This window comes from Rousettus aegyptiacus, unplaced genomic scaffold (genome assembly GCF_014176215.1).
Source record: "Rousettus aegyptiacus isolate mRouAeg1 unplaced genomic scaffold, mRouAeg1.p scaffold_m13_p_3, whole genome shotgun sequence".
NCBI lineage: Eukaryota > Metazoa > Chordata > Mammalia > Chiroptera > Pteropodidae > Rousettus > Rousettus aegyptiacus.
The window spans coordinates 12,837,355-12,857,200 of record NW_023416306.1 but is presented as its reverse complement, the minus strand read 5'-3'; the positions used below and the strand labels follow the sequence as shown (position 1 = coordinate 12,857,200).

General features: G+C 41.8%; 1 protein-coding gene across 2 annotated transcripts in view; it reads right to left on the bottom strand.

Moving 5' to 3' along the window:
* The window catches only part of BRINP1 (BMP/retinoic acid inducible neural specific 1), a 582,603-nt gene that overhangs the window by 48,199 nt on the left and 514,558 nt on the right, over nt 1-19,846 (bottom strand). For both annotated transcript variants that reach the window (XM_016136926.2, XM_016136924.2), the window contains 3 exons: nt 14,519-14,709; nt 6,949-7,118; nt 3,844-3,949 (listed from right to left, as the gene is read on the bottom strand). In XM_016136926.2, coding sequence (XP_015992412.1) covers nt 3,844-3,949; nt 6,949-7,118; nt 14,519-14,709 — 467 coding nt within the window. The remainder of the gene's footprint in view (nt 1-3,843; nt 3,950-6,948; nt 7,119-14,518; nt 14,710-19,846) is intronic.

Below are 19,846 nucleotides of genomic sequence, written 5' to 3'. Positions count from 1 at the left end.
GTCGTTTGCTTATTGGTTTTAGGAGTTATTTAAATGTTTCGCACAAGAGTTCTTTGTCAGATACATACATCATAGATATTTCCTTTCGCTTTGTAGCTTACACTTTCATTTTATGAATAGCAGCTTCTGATGAACAGAAATTCTTAATTTTAATGTAGTCTAATTTATTAATCTTTGTCTTAGTGCTGTTTGTATGCTACAGAATAAATATCAGTCTACTGAAAAGTCACGAGATATTCCTCTGTCTCATATTTAAGAAGCTTTTTTCTTTAACCTTCTACCAAGAAAAAATTATTCTTCCTCAGACATCTTTTTTTCCCCTATGATTCCTCTACCTAGACAGACAGAATGAATTACTTCCTTTTCTGGAACTCTATAATAGTATGCATTACTTTTATTATCTCTATTATATTACATTTTACTCTGAGTCATATGTATTTTCCTGTCTGTCCTTTCTCTATCTCATCCCCACATTCCATTCATTCAATTATCTAAATTCTTTGAGGTCTTTTCGCTCAATCTTGGTCATGATGCCTTCTTAGTAACTCTAAAATTGGTCTATTTCTTCCACCCCAACTGCTACCTCCATGTCTAAATTTGTGACGTCTCATCTGGAGTATTGCAGTAGCCTCTAACTGGCCACCAACCTCTAATCTATCTCTCTCTAATTAATTGACCACACAAAAGCCAGAGTAATCTTCCAAAACATCAATCTCTTCATGCTACTTCCTTTTATAAAACCTTTCTATAGTGCTCATTACTCTCATATTAATGTTCAATTCATTAACACGCTACAGAGGCCTTTCAGGATTTGAAGGATCATTTTGTCTTTCTCAGCATCGATGTCTTAGCTTTAATCTCGTAAGACCTTTTCTCATTTCCTCGAATGCCCGTTCATGAGGACTCTTCTGTCTGCCTCCATATTCAGGACCCTACCCTCATCTTCATCCTTCGAGTCTCATTCTCTGTGTCATTTTTAGCAAGAAAACTACCCTGACTCCCTAGCAAGTTAAGTCCCCATACTAACTGGTACCATAAGATCCTCATATTTTTTCTCCATTAAAATTCATTATGTCTATTCTTGTTTGTTTTTTAGTCTGACTTCTCTGATAGAGGGTGTATTTCCTTGAGGTAGAAACTGTGTCTTGTTCACACCTCTATCCTTGTGCTGAGTTCAATGCCCATATGTTCCTTAAAAACTTAATGAATTGAAATGAACTGATTTGCTCTTACATGCCCACAGTCTAACACTGGATTTGGCACAAAATCAGTCTCAAAAAAGTTTTGATGATTCAATGTCTTCCTAAAACCCTAGAATCAGTACTGGGAAGGATTTAAAGACCACCTACTTAAATCACCCCACCCAATGCGATGATGATTAAATAACCTCTATAACATTCCTACCAAATGCCATCGACTTACCCCTCTGTGACAGTAGAGCGTCCCTACATATTTCAGTAGGTGTTTCCGGGTTTGGACATGCATGTGCATTAAAAGATCTATTTTATGCTGAGTTTAAACTGATATCTATTTTATCCGAGTTAAAAGCTGGGGTCCTTGTAGTGTCCCCTAAGTAGCTCAGGGTTAGCTCATTTTATCCATATTAATGAATTTGATTATCTTTTCTGCAAGACAATCCTATAGGTATCTTCAGGCAAGTCCTTTTGTTTCAACTTTCTTCAGCTATTATCATAAGACAAAACCCTCCGTTGCGCACACTATAATGTCTTAATCTCTCTTAACGTGTGATTCTCAGACTTGAATCCAAGCTTCCAGGGGTGCTCTGACCAATCTAGAATAGGGAAAAGATGTCACCTCCTTTTTGTGGATAGTATACTTCTAATAATGTAACCAATAGTGGACCTGGGTTTTGAAGGACTGAGACTTACACTTTAGTGCTTACTGAGAAAAGGAGTTCAAAATTAGATATGAAAGTGAATATTTAGAATGAGAAAAGTTAAGAACATAGAAAAGGTGAGGAAGCTCTGGACCTCAAGCTTCATTAGTTTCATGGTAAATCAGCCTCTAAATATCCCTAAGATCTTAATGTCTTCCTAGTTACATCCTCTTAATCCCTTCTAAATTCATTCCAATTATAATTCACAGGCCTCTACACCTCCAACACGCAAAGTAGGGTGATCGAATGCAGACTGGAGACTTCCTGGATTCAGACCCTGCTGGCATTTCACAAGGTCACTGCAGGTATCTTAGGAACTAATGTCATTGGCACACCCAAGGCAGATCTGACTTTCTTATCTACTTTCTCATTAGCAGTTGCCAAACCTGCCTGTACTCTTATCTCTGCTACGTGGGACAGGGTTACTCTTCATGTATTTGAGGTTGTGTTTTATTTTAACACTAAACCACTTTCTTGGCCTGAATTTCTCTGAGGATTTTCATTCATTGCTCCCAAGTGACACTTCCAAGCCCTCCCCACACCATTTTCCAACCATCTTTTATAACAGAAGCATGAATCAAAGAGTTGCCAAGGAACCAAAATATAAAAGTCACATTAAGCTCTGCTTAGCTCTACCTGCCAATCTCAACGCAACTTTCCTCCCACTGACATTCAGAGTCACCTTTAACATATACTTTTCTAGAAGGTCACATTTTTAGTCTGCTCAAAGTTAAAGCATGTCATTTTTTTTCCCTGACTATAAAGTTAATACATAATTACTGTAGAAAAGTTAAAAAAGGAACTCGAAGCCCAAAATAAATCATCTATAACATAACCATCAGAGGTAACCTCTTTTGACATCTCAGCACATTTGCTTGCAATATTATTTTTCCTTATCCTTTGTCACTGTTAAGATCATGCCCTAACCCAATCAGAAACCATCCATTTTTTAATTAAAATTATATCAAATCACTGTCACCATATTCTTGGAAATTCTTTATAAATAACATTTTAGAACCTGCTTAATACTATGTTGCATGGATGCTATGTTAATTTACTTGGTCTCCTCATGTGGAAAATTGAGATCTTTACATATTTTTTTCTATTATAAATTATGCTTTTTAAAACGGCACTGTCTGTACTTAAAGCCTTGTCAATCTTTATCTCTACAATCTCCTCTCTTCTTTATGATAAGTTAATTAGGGCAAAATTGCTATTTTAAAGGGTATATCTTCTTTAAGGTCATGAGCACATATGGAGCACCTAACATGGACCTGATATATAATGGATGTTAAACAAATACAAATATTTTTATATATCAACAAATCAATGCTTACGATTGTTTTATTATCACTAGCAATACCTAAGAGCAACTGTCTCTCTGTATTCTAGCCAGCACTGAGCGTTCTCATTTGTAAACTCAGCTAAAAGCACACATACATACACATTCAAAAGGGTGAATGTGTGTATGAATATATTAAAGACCACAGATGATTAAAAAATAAGGAGAAAGAAGATTACATAGAACTGAAAATTCTATAAATTGCCCTACAGCTCTTAGAATTCAAATAACACCTGCCAAAATACATTGAAAATCAAATACTATAATGTAAGAAATTCAGATGATATGATATGAAACTTTAATATATATTAGATCTGGAACATCTATAAATAACACCGCTTAGATGTTTTCATCAAAATAATCAGATAAAGCTCACATTTCCATGCTTTATACCTGAAAGCTAATTAATAACCATGAATTTAAAGTCCTGTATATGCTAAAAAATTTTAAAGGACATTATATCATGACTGTCTCAATTTCCATGTTGGTAGTTTTCATGGGTTTCTGTCTTTCATCCTTTTCTGCATTCTCCCTCTCCCTCATGCCTCCTCCCCCACGCTGCTTCCCGCTCCATCTCTGGTCCCCATCGCCCCTGGAACCCTACCTTGAAGGTGCAGTTTGCTCTCCGTGCTTTGCAGAAGGACGGAACTCACAGAGTCCAGATTGTCATAGCTGTTACAGCCCAGAGGCCCAGTACGTGTCTCTGTGACCTAGAGTGGACATCGAGGGTGACAGAATGTGAGACAGATACCCTTGTCTGGGACAGACCCTGCAGAGTCAGCCCCGGCAGAGCAAAGCCGGCAGAGAAAGTCTTCTGCCCTGGGTCAAGAGCTGCTTCCTGTACTGTGCCTGTGTCAAGGACCATGCCTGGCTGTCATCAAGCAGATGACAAGATAGCAGGCCAATCAAGCACACGGGCTGAGCCAGAACGCCGACGTTCTCTCTGCGGTACTGACTTTCCAAAGCAGCTTTAAGTATTACACAGACTAAAAAGTAGAAGCAGGATAGTCTATTTCAAAGGCATGGGCTTTGGCGTCAGGAGAATCAGTGTTAAATCCTGGCTGGGCCATTTATTTGCTCTGTGACCTAAAGAAGTCGCTTAAGTTCTCTAAGCTTCTGCAATGTGAAGCTAGTAAATCCCTTCTCCCAGAAGGCTGTGAGACTACTACGCATGATGGGCGTCAGTGCCTGACACGTGGCGCATGTTCCAAGATGGGCATCTTATTGCCAAAAGCCTCTACAGATTGTAATAAGTCTCTATGCATTATTATTATGCAAGAACAATAAAATTATCCCCACTCTCTGTAAAATAGTTTCTGCAATCAGTGCCACTGCAGAACAAAACACCTCAATCCTATGGAACTGTGTTCACAAAAAATCATCTTAGAATAGTTGAGATGGTGGACAATAGGAGAACAGCTATTAAAAAAAAGATAACCTTGAAATAGAGATGAATAGTATGAAAAGAGGATTCTTCATCCTTTTAGCTTTCGCTGCCCATTATTTAACACAGGCACTCGTAGGGTTGTTTTGAGATCTGCACCCAAGTATAAAGACACAGCACTGACTGTTGTAGAAACTGATGACTTGGGAAATAGCCACAGAGTTTTCTAGATGCCGGTTCTGCCTTTTTGCTGCTGTGAAGTCTTGGATCAGCGACAGCCTTTTTTAAGCCTCAACATCCCCACTATAAAGTGTTAGTCATACTCGCTCCCACCTTGCTTGTAAAGGGATCATATTTTTGAAATGTCTGGCACTTAGGAAATAGTAAATAAATGGAAGATCATTTAGCTTTGGGGTTTAAACAAGTCATTTATTCTTTTTTGAATGGAATAATAACATAGTTATTATAATATCGCTATTATCACGTGAAAGTCAAAACTACCAATTAATTTTGCTAAAAATACCCAGGAAAAGAAAACCATGGGCAAACTTTCCCCACCTGGGTCAGCTGTGTCTCTTAAACAAAGCTGGCAATGAGACCCAGCCCAGCCGGCAGGGTCTTGAGGCGGCATCAAGAAATGTCAAGAAAAATGCAAGTCTCAGATTGAGTGTCGGACAGTGCTACTGGAAGAATGGCTCCTTGAGTGGCTTCTGTGCGATTTTTTTTTTTCTGAGAAATTCCTCCTAAGGAGGCAGGCTGCACTTCCAAGATGCACAAAAGAGGATTACCTTGTGACAGAGATTCAATATCTCAATTCCGAGTCCTATCCGGTGGGGCGAGAACCATTTGGTGATAATGAAAACCAGGCCTTTGCTTCACCCCGAGCTGACGGGCTTGACGGGCTTCTCTCCGGGCCGAGTTCTCTAACAACATAATCTCCGAAAATAGGCGATTCTTCTCAGCTAAGTGGCTCTTTGTTTGTTGATCTGATTTATGTCTCTCCTTCCTACCTCCCTCCTCAGAAACTCTCTCCCTCCCGCATCTTTCTCTTCCTTTGGTCAATTTCTGCCTCGTCTGCCTGTGTCGGCCCTGACACTGCACCCGCCACACACAGACATACACTTTTTTTCCCAGAGAGATTTTTGAAAGTCTTAACATAAGACCGGCTCTCTATTTTATTAAGGAGAAAAAAAAAAAATTAGACTGAAGATTGAGAAGTAACAGGCAGGTATAATCTGGTTTAAGAAAATTTGAGATGCAAAAAATCCATATTGAAACCCTCAGAAGAACTAATCCATTTTATCAAAAATGTCTTCCTTTATTCTCTTTGTAAAGGTAACCCCTGAATTTATTGCATTTAAATTGGAAATGTTTTGGTTTTTTTTTTTTTTTGAAGGTTCCTGTGCTTTAAGGCACTGAACTGAAAGTCTAGAGCTGCTTAAAATGAAATAAACTTACAAATTCAGTTCCTCAGTAGCCACATTTCAAGGGTTCCATAATTCCACATGACTAGTGACTACTGTCTTGGCCAGAACAGATAGAGGGCGTTTTCATCACCTTGGAAGGGTCAATTGGCTAGAGCTGGTATAGAAGGGCATGGCGTAGATGAGAATGACAGGCTGCCTGTTTTTGTAAATAAAGTTTTATTGGAACACAGCCACACTCATTTGTTTACATACTATCTCCAGCTGATTTTTGTGCTATAGCAGCAAAAATGAGTTGTGGCAACAGAAACCATATGACCTGCAAAGCTTTAAATATTTATTACCTGGCCCTTTACAGAAAATACTCACTAACCCGTGGTGTAGACTAGAGTTCTAGTCCCTTTTAAGGTACTCTCTATCTGTGAAACCCTGAGCAAAGGTCTTTAACCCTTCGACCTCAGTTTTTCCACCTGTAAAATAGGAGTAGGGAACACAAACCACAGGTGCTTAAAAAATTACTGACCAGGCATCAGTAATACGACTCCTGCTAGCTCTGTGACCTTGGAAAATCCTTTACCCACTGTTGCCACAGTTTCTTCATCTAAGAAGGGAATCTGATCATCATCCATACAGCACTTTCAGAGTGACTGAGAGAGTCGTTGCTAATTATGCCGTGACTGTAACCAGGGTGGCCTCAGTAAATCAGGGCATCTGGTCACCAAAATAACAGTGTCCATGCTATCACGGTGCACGTGATGTCAGTCAACATGGTTGGCAGGAGGTGCTATTAGGTACGTGGGCATGACACCAGGGACTGTATCTGCCCATTGACTCTCAGAATACCTGAGCTGCAAGGTTGTTGTCTTAGGAACCTGCCACCCCATCCACCCTTGAGCAGTACCTTGATCGCTCCAGTTGATATCTGGATCTCATGGAGCCTCCTCATGGTTCCATCACGGTCGACAAAGTAGGATGATGCCAGCTGGTGCAGAGCTTCAACACTTTGAGTGGCATTCCCTGACTTCCTGTCGAGGCGACTTTTGTCCATGTACATGGTCAAGGCCTCCTCCCCTGCATGGAAAGGAAAGATGCTCAGGCAGCCTGTCCAGGATGAGAGAAATGGCTCCAGAGCCTGGAGGCTGAAAATACCCTCAAACCTCCCGTTAATGTTGCCCAAATTTCCATCTGCCCCTGAAAATCAAGGGCACAGTGAAAGAGAAGTAGTCCATAACTGGCTGTAAGTGCCAAGCTCTGTTAAGACAAAAATTATGGAAAAACTCTTAGTCATCAAGTCCAACCGCTACTAATCCACTTCATAGCTCTCACCAGCATCATTTCATAACTCACCTCCTCTTTCCGAGGTTCAATCTCTTCTGTAAATTGATGAGTTTGCCAAAGATGGCCCTTTCCAATTCCTCTCTCCTCCTCCTGTTTCCTCCTCCTCATCCCGTTCCTCCTTTTCCTCCTCTCATCTCTCCCCTCTCCTCTTCCCTCCTCCTTTCTCCTTTCCTTTCTCTCTTTCTCCCTCCGCTACCCCTTCCTAGCCAGACTGATGAATGAATGGATGGATTGATTGATATATGCTAAAGATAGATAGGTAGGTAGGTAGATACATAGTTTAGAAACAAAGATAGATAGAAAGGAAAACCTGTGCTTATATATACAGAAAGGTCACACTATCTATATTAGCCACTTCTTTTCTCTTGCACGAAGCCCAGTGATTAATATATAGTAGTTAGTAAATACTTAATTCATCATGTTTCTTTCTTAAACACCTACATATACCAGGCACTGTGTTTCTGAGAGAGCAGTGGAGGTTCCATCAGGGAAGAGGGGAGATGGCAAGAGAGTTAAATACAGAAAAGGGGAAGATGAGAAAGAGAGAGAGAGAGAGAGAGAGAGAGAGAGAGAGAGAGACAGAGAGAGAGACAAAGAGAGACAGAGAGACACAGAGAGACAGAGAGACAGAAACACAGAGACAGACTGAGTGGCAGAGACAAAGAGAGAGATGAATATATACTTATACATATTACCCCATGAAATTTTCCTTAGAAAGACATACATAGATTAACAATAGTATGAAATTATGGTGCCTTTTACTTGGATAACAAGATGTTTCACCAGAACTTCAGAAAGGAAGCTTCAGACATGCCTACCAAATAGACTCTGATCACTGCACATCTGGTTTCACCCTATACAAACTGTGAACTTGAGGATGTTTCTTAAGCTCTCTGTTCCTCAGAGTATTCATTAATAATCTCAGAAGAAGAACAGCACCTACTCCACAGAGTTATTAAGAAGAATAAATTGATTAATTCACATAAAGTCCCTGTATCAGTGTCTGGTTAGTTGTAACAATTAAAATCCACTTGGAGTAGAAGTAAAACATAGTCTATGCTATTAGACTGCCTGGATTTGAACTATAGACAGCCTGGACTTGAACTACTGACTGCCTGGACTTGAACTACAGACTGCCTGGACTTGTACTAGCTATATGAGCAAGTTGCTTACCTTCTCTATGCTTCTGTTTCTTCTTGTGTAAAATTGGGGTTACTACCTGCACTTACTGACCTCATAGAGTTGTCAGAGGATTAAATTAGTTAATTACGTAAAGTTCCTGAACTCTGCCTGGCACATAGTAAGGACTATGGAAGTCTTAACTACTGTTATTTGATCACTGCGAAATATCAATTGTACAAGATTCACCCTGACATCTAATCAACCCAATACAATAGGATAATCAGAGAACTAACACTATCAACACTTTTAGAGGACAAAAGGCTGATATCTAAGATAACAAATTTCTTTAGGATGCTGATAATTTTTTTTAGCTGAAGAGAAAAAACAATTTGCTTTCAGCGGGACAGTGCATATCACAGGAGGTGGGCACAGTCCTGGGACACAGGTGAAGTCCTCTGCCTCAGATCCCTCCACGACTGTTTCTAGAGCATAGTCCCAGTGCCGGAGTTCTCCACACGCAGCCTCCCGGCCTTCTTTTTAGCTCCGTCTCTCTCCATGCGTTCTACCCAAACTGTTCCTTCTGCCTCCTTGATTTATTCTTACCGATTTTCCTCCCAAGGCTTTTCTCAGCCTCCTTTTGTTCTGCTGAGAATGCTATTCTATTCCTGCCTTAAATGTCTGACTGTTGAAACCCTATCCAGCTTTCTGAACCCAATTTAAATGTCACCTCCTCTTACTTCGCTGCCTCTGTCCCCGACCTGGCACGCCACTAGACACTTTTCAGAGCCCACAGGCAGCACCTCCATAGGGAGCTTCCCCGCACTGTATCCTCCCTCCCAGAGAGATGTAATCACCGCCCCGCCCCCGCCCCAACCATCATTCTCCAGTGTGTCTATTCGGTTTCGTTCAGCGTGCATGTACCGACCATTTTATGTGTGCTGAGCACTTTGGCAGGCACTGGGGTGACAAACGAATAAGGCATTGTCCCCATGCTAAAGTCACTGAGTAACTACACGCTTGCTGTCCAATACAGGAGCCACTGGCCAAGCGTGCCTACTGAGCACTGAAATGTGGCTAGTTCAAACTGAGATGCCCTGTAGGTGTTGTAAACTATGCAGCAAATATCCTAGATCTGGATAATGCAAAATAATAATAATAATAATAATAATAATAATAATAATAATGTAAACTAATTGGCCAATTCTATTCATTACATGTTGATGTGATATATTTTGACTATATTTTTGTTAAATAAAAGATATTGTTAAATTGATTTTCCCCTTTTTATTTCTACTTTTAAAAATGTAGTTGTGAGAAAATTTAAACTGGCGTGCGTGGCTCCCATTTTATTCCTATTTGACAATACTGGTCTAGGGAGACGGAGATCGTTTCAACATGCCAGGTGAACAGCGAAGGTACAGGGATGCACAGAGCAGGATGCGGGCTGGGGGAAGGTACCTGCACCTGTCATGATGTGGCACACAAGGCATGCTGATCTGGTCCGTCTAGCTACGTCCTTGCCACTCTTTAGGTATGCTCTATCCTGCACAAACGTGGCATGTTTGTTTCCTTTCATTGTTGGGACCTTGCTTTTCGCCTGGCTAACTGCTACTTGTCCTTCAAGTGTCATCTAGATAGTACCTCTGAGAAGTCTCCTCAGAATCTTTCACTCTTAGACTGATTAAGAACTCTAACCACGTGCTCCCACAGCCTCTTACTTCTCCAATATGTTACCGATCACATTTTCCGGTGACTGCTGGTTGAACAGCTGTCTCCTTCACTAGAGGAGAAGCACTGTGAGGTCAGGGAGCATTAAGAGTCTTTCATCATTTCACTGTCATTGCCCAGCACCATATGAGTATGTATTATGTGCTTAATGAACGAGTAGGGTATTTTGGGGTGAACGAATAAATAGGGAAATGGTCCAATTCTACAGTGTTTATTGATTGACATATCTGCCTCAATTACTAGACCGAAAACTCCCAGATAGACGACTCATCATTATCAGAATGAATCTCTAGGTTCCATATGCCAAGACTTCGGTTGAGTTCAGAATAAGACATTCATGTTTACAGTTTCCCATGAAGCTTTTGCTGCTTATACAAAACACAACCTTGCATCCTTTGAACTCCATAGCAACCTGAATAGATTTGGCTTAAAAACAACTTCATATACAATTAGATTTTGAGTTCAGGGGTGGTGGATGGTAGCCTGAGAGAACAAGGAGTCAATCTGATTCTTCTTTGTAATGTTCCCCATGCTTCTCCAAGGTCATATGAAGAGGAGAAGGATGTTCAGTTATCATTTGAATGGTAAATAGATAGATGGATAGATAGATGGACGGATGGATAGATGATTGAATGGACAGATGAACAGACGGGTAAAAAAGTAAATGATTAAAGAAGTGAACATTCTAGAAGTTAGAGACAAGCAGCAGAGGAAATAAATATTCCATCAGCTCAGGCTCTCCAAAGGGCCTGTGAAAGAGAAGGTGAAATAAGCCCAGTTCCCTCCGGACTAAGAACTGGCAGCAGCGAACCTTAGATCGAGAGGGGTTAATGGGCTTCTTGCTGCATTATTAAGACTTAATTTCTTGTTTATTAAGAGAATGCTCTGTTTAGAGTTGCTTTCCCATTTGGGCATTCCTGAAATTGCCTCTTCGCCCCACACAGGCCTTTCCTCAGTCTCTGTTCTCCAGGGGCTTTGCCTCTCTCCCTGCAGCAGGCCTTCTGGACGGCAGCAAAGTAGGACTCAGGCACAAGGGAGGGGGGATGAGCTGGGAGCTATTCATTTTACCTTTTGAGTCGACAGGGGATACTACTTCCAGATGGGGGATGGGACTGCTGAACTTTAGGCTTCCGGGATACCCCTCATCCTTTCCTTCTGAGCCCCTGTGACTTTATTCTCAGCCTCTTAGTTACGAGGAGATATTTCAAAATACAGAGCAGGGAATACTGAAGAGACATACGAACATATGCACAGGTACAAACATGAATGCTCATGCATAAAGACATTCTCGCAATATATACATGTTTACATGCGTGTGCAAGCTCACATACATACATGTATTTGTACATTGCATCCATCTCCATTAGTCCAATGAGTAAGCATGTGTGCGCTGAGTATGTGTGTCTGTCCACATACAGACTAACTTACATCCAAGCGTAGGTAGGCATTTGTGCACATGCATCTGTGCATGCATGCAATTAGTCACACACATCACATTGATACCCAGGCAGGCTCCAAGATGTTTCCTTTGGTCCAAAATATAATCTTCTGAGGGACTAAGGGAAATTGGTATTCCAGTGTGTCTTTCTAGACCCCAAATTTCCCCCTCCACCACCCTCTATAAGAAAATCATATCAAGTATTTTAGGAGTTTAAGAGATTTCACCAAAAATCTGAGGATTCCGTGGAAATGTCTTCATTATCAGCCCTCCCACAGGATCCACTTCCTCTTTCTCATTCCCTTTCCTTCCTTCTCCTTCAGGAGCCATACAAATGCATTCGTTTGTCCTATACGTGACAATTTACAGATCATCTTTTGTTGTTTGAGTACACCCTTGGGAACTCATCTGACACCTCAAACAGCTTATCAAAGCATTTCTCCTAAATTAATACAGTGTTCTCCTTAGGAAAAATTAGTGAATAAAATTTTCTGCACCTTCTTATATTGAGAGGAAAACTGATATCCAGACAGAAACATGAATTTCTCGATGTCTCCTATTCATCTAATGAGCGGTCGGGATGGGCTTTAATCCTGAGTCTCCAATACTACTACTACTACTAATAACAATAACACGACAACAACAACAATGGCAACAATTTGTTAGATGCCAAACACTGTGCTCAGTAGTTTAAATGCATCATTTTATTTAATCTTCAGAATATAAATTAAGCAAATACTATAGTAATTTCTATTTACTCAAGAGGAAATGGAGGCATAGAGAATTGCCGAGGTGACACAAATCTGGTGAGGAGCAGGAGGCGGGATCGCAACTCAGGCAATCAAACTCCAGAGCTGCCCCTTTATTCCCTACAACTTACCACCTCCTTTCTCTCCCATTGCATGAGGAGGCCCTTAAGAAATGTGTTTCCACGAATGAATGAGTAAAATGATGACGTTAGAAAGACTTCACAACGTGTCTGGCCCATTGTGTTCAACCAACAGTAAATATTTCCTCTCTCTCCGCCCCCACTCCTCCACATTGAGGAAACATTTAGGGCCTGACGTCCAACACCAGAACTCAATACGAAGCTCTGCATATTTTAAAATGCCATGCTGTAAAAACAGTAGAGGAACAAGGCTCTGTGAATAATTCACCACCTTGCCTTGGAGAAATTAAAAATATATTTCACTGCAAAAGAAAGGTCTTTGTTATTTGGGATTTCCAGAGATTTGAACAAACATGGCTTCTAATGGAAGAACTCGATTTGTTGGGAGAAGTTCACAGAAAAGAATATAGGTTAATGCAACACTTGATGTAGACATGATTTCATCTTCACTTTACGACAGAAAAGAATTTATACTGTGTGATTTAACATTGAAAGTCCTACTTAACCCTAATATCTGACTAGCAACAAGCAATAAAGTACGTGTTGATTGGTTGGTTTTTGGAACGGGTGGGCTGGTAGGTAAATGAGCTGATTGAAAAGATGACTGATGTTGAGTCAAAAAATAATGCAGACTTTTAATTCGATCTCTTTAAAGAGAAACCAAAAACAGTTAGCCCTAAGTTTTTAACAGAAAGCCTTAAGTTAAAAACTTAGGGTCAACTGTTCTTGTTTTTGTTTAAATAAACTGAATTAAAAAAAAAAAAAACTTAGCTTTGTCACTTACTAACCATACCTCTTCTGAGTCTCAGCTTCCTTATCTATAAAATGGAGATAATTTGACTTAACCTGCAGTTTTTGAGGACTAAAGACAATGTACAATGCCCGCTAGGGGCAATTACTCGATAAGCAGTGGCTATATTTTTGTAAGAATGAATGAATTTGCCAAACCGATCTTTCCATCCACGTTCCCCACACCATCAAATTCCTAATCAGACCCTCCTTAAAATGCGCACTGTGTGCTCAGCCTGGACAGCTTCGCACCTTCCTTCCACCTAGCCAGCTCCTGTCGGGCTGAACTGCCACTTCCCCTGCGAAGTTTGGACTGAGCGCTCCAGCTCGTAGTGCTCACCCCTTCTCTGAAAGGGAAGATCGACTTTTATAATTATACCTCAATCCGCCCTGCCCTCATTAATGCACCAATCTGGTTTAGCTGCCATGGGCCACATCCAAATGCCATGGAGCAGCAATGTGAGGAGGTGGCGTGGTGCTCTGCCTCCATCCAAAGGGCCTTTCTCAAAATTCAGTAGACCTGGTCATTATGGTACAAAACCAATGTCCAAAGGATTGTAGCTTATAATATGACATAATGCAAGCAGGCAAGACCCATAAGCATCTAAATGCACTAGTCTCTACCATTTACCGTTTTTTTTTTTTTCACTTCCATACTCTACCCTCCCATCTTCTCCTTACTCCCTTGTAAGATTGACTGGACTTGTTAGGAGGGATGGGCAAGGCTGAGCAGGGTGGGGCAGCCAGTCTGCTTTCCTAAGTAATCTACTCCAAGCCCATATAAGACAGAAATAATAACCCTTTTGTAAAATCCTAACCACAAGTTGTCAGTCTCTCAAGCGGACTTAAATAAACGAAGAAAATGCTCTAAACGACATGTGAATTTTAATGATTTCCCTAGATTAAACTAACTTCCAAAGAGAACTCATGCAATAACCAGATTGAGTATTCCCTGTGAACCCAGCCAATTCCAAGGTGAAGCCACATTCCACAAGTTACACTGTCCAAGAGAAGAGAATCGACTGCTCTGATACAACCACAATATACCTGGCAACGATATACGATGGCAGAGATGTCAATTTAGCTTTGATCCTGGGGCATCCCGCCCACCCCCCACCTCAGACCCAAAGTCATGACAAGGCTATGGCCTAGTAGCTGCTGACCTACCTCCCAAGGTGGCAGAGATGAGGAGGTGGGTGCCGTACTTTTTGATGATGGTTTCGATGAACTGCTGGGTGGTGGGTCTCCTGCCAAGCAGGCGGATGCTCCTTTGAAACTCCGGCATGAGGGGCACCGGGTGACGGACCAGGTCTCTCCTCTCGATGGCTGTGTTCCTCACCTTCCAACGGGCAAACTCCCTGGGTGGAAGAGATGAGCGAGACTCCTCAACTTATGACCTCTACCACCAGGCCAAAGTCCGCCCAACCATCCCATGCTGATCTCTCTCCTTGGGTGAGACAACGACCACAACTGTTTTTAATATTTGTCAAGTGACATTTAGATCTGGAGCTCTCCATCCTCTTTCGCCAACTAATGTTTACTGAGCACTCTCCTCATCACCAGGATGCTGTGGTGAACTAGACAGACACAGTCGTGCCCTCAGGTTGTTTACAGAGCAAAACCGTTGTTGTCTAGTTGCTCATCCATCTCCCTCACTAGACTGTGAATGAAACCATAGAGATGAACTCTTTATAGGGACATGGTACATATTACATGGTAGGATTGATTCATAGATGCTAGCTGGATAAATAAATAAACAAGTGAACAGAAGGAAGGAAGGAAGGAAGGAAGGAAGGAAGGAAGGAAGGAAGGAAGGCAGGAAGGAAGGAAGGAAGGAAGGAAGGAAGGAAGGAAGGAAGGAAGGAAGGAGGGAAGGAAGGAAAGAAGGAAGGAAAGAAAGAAGATAGGGAGATAGGGAGGGAGGGAGCGAGGGAGGCAGTCTGTAACAGTGGATAAGATCTAAGGCACAAAGCAACTTGAGACCTGATCTAAGACAGTTACAAAATCAAATAACAAGCCCAGAGCTCAGTCTAATTCAAAGTGTTCACATGCATTCATTCAGCAACTACGATTTGGCAGACATGAAGCTGTGTTCTGAAGACCACGCGGGGGAACTTCCATTCTTCCCTTCACTCGTGATAGTGGAGATCAAAATCGAAGGGCACTAAACTTGGGAGTTCAGGTCAGGATCTCTCTCTGCCTCTCGCAAATTATGTGGTATGAACTTGGGCAGAGCATGTCACTTCTCTGAACCTACCTTCCTTACCTATAAAATCCAATTAATATCATCTATTTCCTATTGCTGATGCATAGGTGACATGAAATACAAGGTGTGAAAATGCCCTTGGAAACTGCTAGGCACTAATCCGATGTGAAAGATAGTTTTATAACTTTATTTCCTCACAAATTCCCAGACATGTAAGTCATTAAATGTTCACGGACAATGAACAAAGAGCGTGAACACCGAACACCAGTAGAAATTTAAAGGGCCTTGGTTAGGTTGTTTTTTCTTTACTAATGACCTCCATTCCTACGAAAGACAAAGCTCTCCCAGGACAACTAGCTCCCCGACCTGCCTGAGTTACAGGCTCCCGGTCCCTTGAGAAAAACAGACCAGCCAAGAGGACTATAAGGTCAATCTAGATAAATGATGAGAACCAGAGTTTAATGAAAAGGTCACTCTCTCCTGCCACAGATGGGAGAGACAAATTAAGGAAGGGGCACAGAGCAAGAAGCAGCGGAACAGGGCGGGAATCACACCAGCACATACCCTTGTCACTCAGAGTTGGAGTGTGACCCCTGACGCAGACGAAACCAGATCTGAAGAAGGCTTTCAAACTGGAATACATCTCCAAGACTCAGAGCTTATGGTCTGTGTCTGCTCAAGGAATCTCTGTCCGTTACTCAAAACATAGTTCAAATTCTAAATAAATGAGCTTAGTACCTTACACGTCGTAGGTACTTATTAAGTCAACCAGCTGTGCTTGATGAACCCTTTGTAGGGCACTGAGTATGACGTCTACAAGAGGGAGACAGACACATCACAGTCCCATGTCCTTAAGAAGCTCTCAGTCTGTCAGGAAAAAGGAGACATTTCTAGTGCATTGAAAATCAAGGACTACAAGGCGCAGAAGAAGGAACATAGACTTCTCAGGTCTCTGGAGGGTACTTCAGAGAGGAGGTCATATCTGAACTGCGGTCTTGAAGTTCTTATGGGATTTAGATAAGCACTAATGTTTACACACACACACACACACACACACACTATCACATGGAGGAAAGGGCTGGAGCAGAGTGAGAGAGAGTATAGTACACTATACAGTACATTATAAGAAGAGCTGAGCAGGACGAGAGGTGTGTGAAAGGAGATAAGATGGAACAATTGGGGTGACCGGATATGGGGAGATGATGGGGGACACGAGAGCCAGCGGAGGAGAATTTCATAGGTGTGGGAGGTAGCTTGTGATACGGTTCCCAATATCCAGGCCCTGGTATTCACGCCCTTGTGCAATCATCCCCTCCTGTTCACTGTGGGTGGAACCGGACCCAACGATTTGCTTCTAATAATATAAAAAATATGAAAGTGAAGGAATATTACTTTCATAATTAGGTCATAGTATAAAATATGGCAATTCTCGCCTCCCTCGCCATCTCTCTCTCTCTCTCTCTCTCTCTCTCTCTCTCTCACTGCCACATTGTGAGGTGCTCTGTGGAGAGATCTACCTGGAGAAGGACTGAGGAAAGCCTCAGGCCAACGGCTTCTGAGAAACTGAGACCTCACAAGCAAATACATTCTAACCATAGCCATGTGCATGAGCTGGGAGGCACGCCCTTCCCACCGGAGCTTTGAAATGACCGCCGCCTGGCATGAGCAGGGACACCCAGCTAAGCCACACCTGGGTTCCCCACCCGCAGAAACTGTTGGATGATAAACGGTGTTGTATTAAACCACCAAGGTATGGAGTAATTTATTACTCAGCATTAGATGACCAATAAAAATCAGTGAGAATCATGGGATATTTCTGAGAAAGGAGTCTTTCCTTGGCAGCTTATCTCTGAAACTCATAAATAAATATATATCTATATTAGTTATGCAATTGTATATGATAGAAACATATACATCTTTCATAGACATATATAGTATAATGGATGAATATATAGTTTTACGTATTTTATATAATTACATAACTAAATGACATGTGTATCACTTTTATTTATAACTTGTAACATTGGGTTACTATTTTTTAATGGAAATATGTCTACATTCCTCAAAAGTAGTATGCATTTACATACAGAGAGGTTAAGTAGCAAGTAAAAAGTCACACAGCTAGTTAGTGGTAGAGCTAAAAGTAGAAAACTGGTATTGTGATTGTTAAATCACTCTTTAAATGTGCTATTGAGAGGTAGAATATAAAAACCATGGTAGAACTAGTACTGACACGAAGGAATAATGCCGCTCCCATCACCAAGCCCACGACTCAATGCCTTCTCTTTTTCTTAACAACCTCCGACTTTCCTGATGCTCACCAGCCATATACCCAGGACCTGCCATCTGTGTTGCTTCTTTGAAAAAAACTAGGGAAGGAGCTGATACTGGGTTCCCAGTTCCTCTTTCACGGTGGATGCGAAGCCTTAGTGAGAAGATGCTGAGCACAGTGTCGGGCTCTCAGTGAGAGCTCAGGACCTGGGCTTGTGTGTTATTGGGAAGCACTGACTCTACGCCAGGCGCTGCCCGTTACCACCACAAACAGAGCTCCTGATCCCACGAAATGGTTCCATCGTACTGGGAAAAAGTGGTGGTTAGGAAAGCTATTCCACAACGCTGTGCTATTTACATGGTCATCTTCGTCTCAGAGGGACCAGACAGGAGGCTCCCTGACCCAGTCTGGAGGAATAAAGGAGGCAGAGTTCTGTGCAAGTGAAATGCTGAAGGGACCATGGCATTTGGCCAAAGACGGCGAAAGACCGTTTCAGGAAGAATGAACTTCACGTGCAAAACTGGAGAGACTTGAAGGAAATAAGGAAGAGACCACAGAGCCACTTGGCAGAAGAGTGATCTGGGAAGGAGGAAAAGCATGTGCAAAGGTCCTGAGGTAGAAATGTGTTTGCCAGGTCTGGGGAACACCAAGGAGGGAGGCCTGCATGAGAGATGAATCGAGGAGATGAGATGAAAGGAAGGGCGATGGGGAAAAAAATGTCAAAATATGGAAACAAAAGATCTTGAAAGGCTATGTTAGATTTTTGAAAGACTTTTTATTTTTAAATTCTAAGTAATATAGAAAGTAAAAAGGTTTTGAACAATTATCCAATCTGATTTATGTTCTAAAAGAGGAGCAGGCAATCCTTTCTTTTTTTTTTTTCTTATAAAGGGACAGAAAGGAAATATTTTAGGCTTTGCCGCCATAAATAATATATAAATGAGTGAGCATGGATGTGTTCCAACAAAACTTTATTTACAAAAGCAGGTGGGAGGCTGGATTTGGCCCATAGGGAGTATAACCCATGTTCTAAAAGTATCACTATGATTCCTTTTATAGAAGTCGTCAAATTTAACTCACTCAATTCATGGAGGAGAAAACTGAATTTCAAAGACATTATCTGCCCAAGATCACTCAGCAGATGACTGGCAGGGCTGAAATCAGAGCCTAGGGCTCATGACTCCAAGTGCGATGCCCTTTCTACGGTAACAAAGGAAAAAATAAAGGAGAGAGAGAACGTCTTGCTTGTCATGATGCCTAACTGCTCTGCTGGCCCAGGAACCATTTCATGTAAGTTCTTAGTGAGCTGAGCACAATATAAAATATGTCTTTCCTTCTGAGCCCACAGAGCAAACAAATTCTCCTTGGAGGAGAAGGCAGAGCTCACAATGGCACGGGATCCATGGAATACGCCTATGCTCAATTAAGCATCCCAGCGGGGCAGGCAAACCAATTAGACTGAGATTAAAAAAGGACCCTGGATGGCAGGCATGGGGTGGCTGCAGCAAGGCCCAGCCCACTGGGGGAGCGGAAGGCGGAGGGCGGATGATGACAGAGGCAGAGGATGGATGAGACTGGAGCCAGGGCTACAAGATTTATGATGAGGCTGGAGAGAAAATCGTAAGTCCAAAGCTTAGCATTGCATTTACAGGAATGTTCCCTCATTCTCTTTACTAACCCTCTGCTCTCCTACACACACACACACACACACACACACACACACACACACACACACACTCAGTCTCTCTCTCTCTCTCTCTCTCTCTCTCTCTCTCTCTCTCAATGACACATTGAGCATGAGGTTGCTCTGAAAGAGAAAAGATGATGAATCAGGAAGGAGAACTGGCTCTGTGCTCTTGGGAAGGTGTTAGTCTCCTGGAAAATAATCTGATTTTATTAGATGGTCTTCAACTCTGTATCTCTCAGCCAGGGTTCTGGGGCTAGGAATCTTGGGTTAAAACCGGACTCTGCCACCAATTATCTGTGAGATTGTGGAAAAGTTTGCTTACAGTCTATG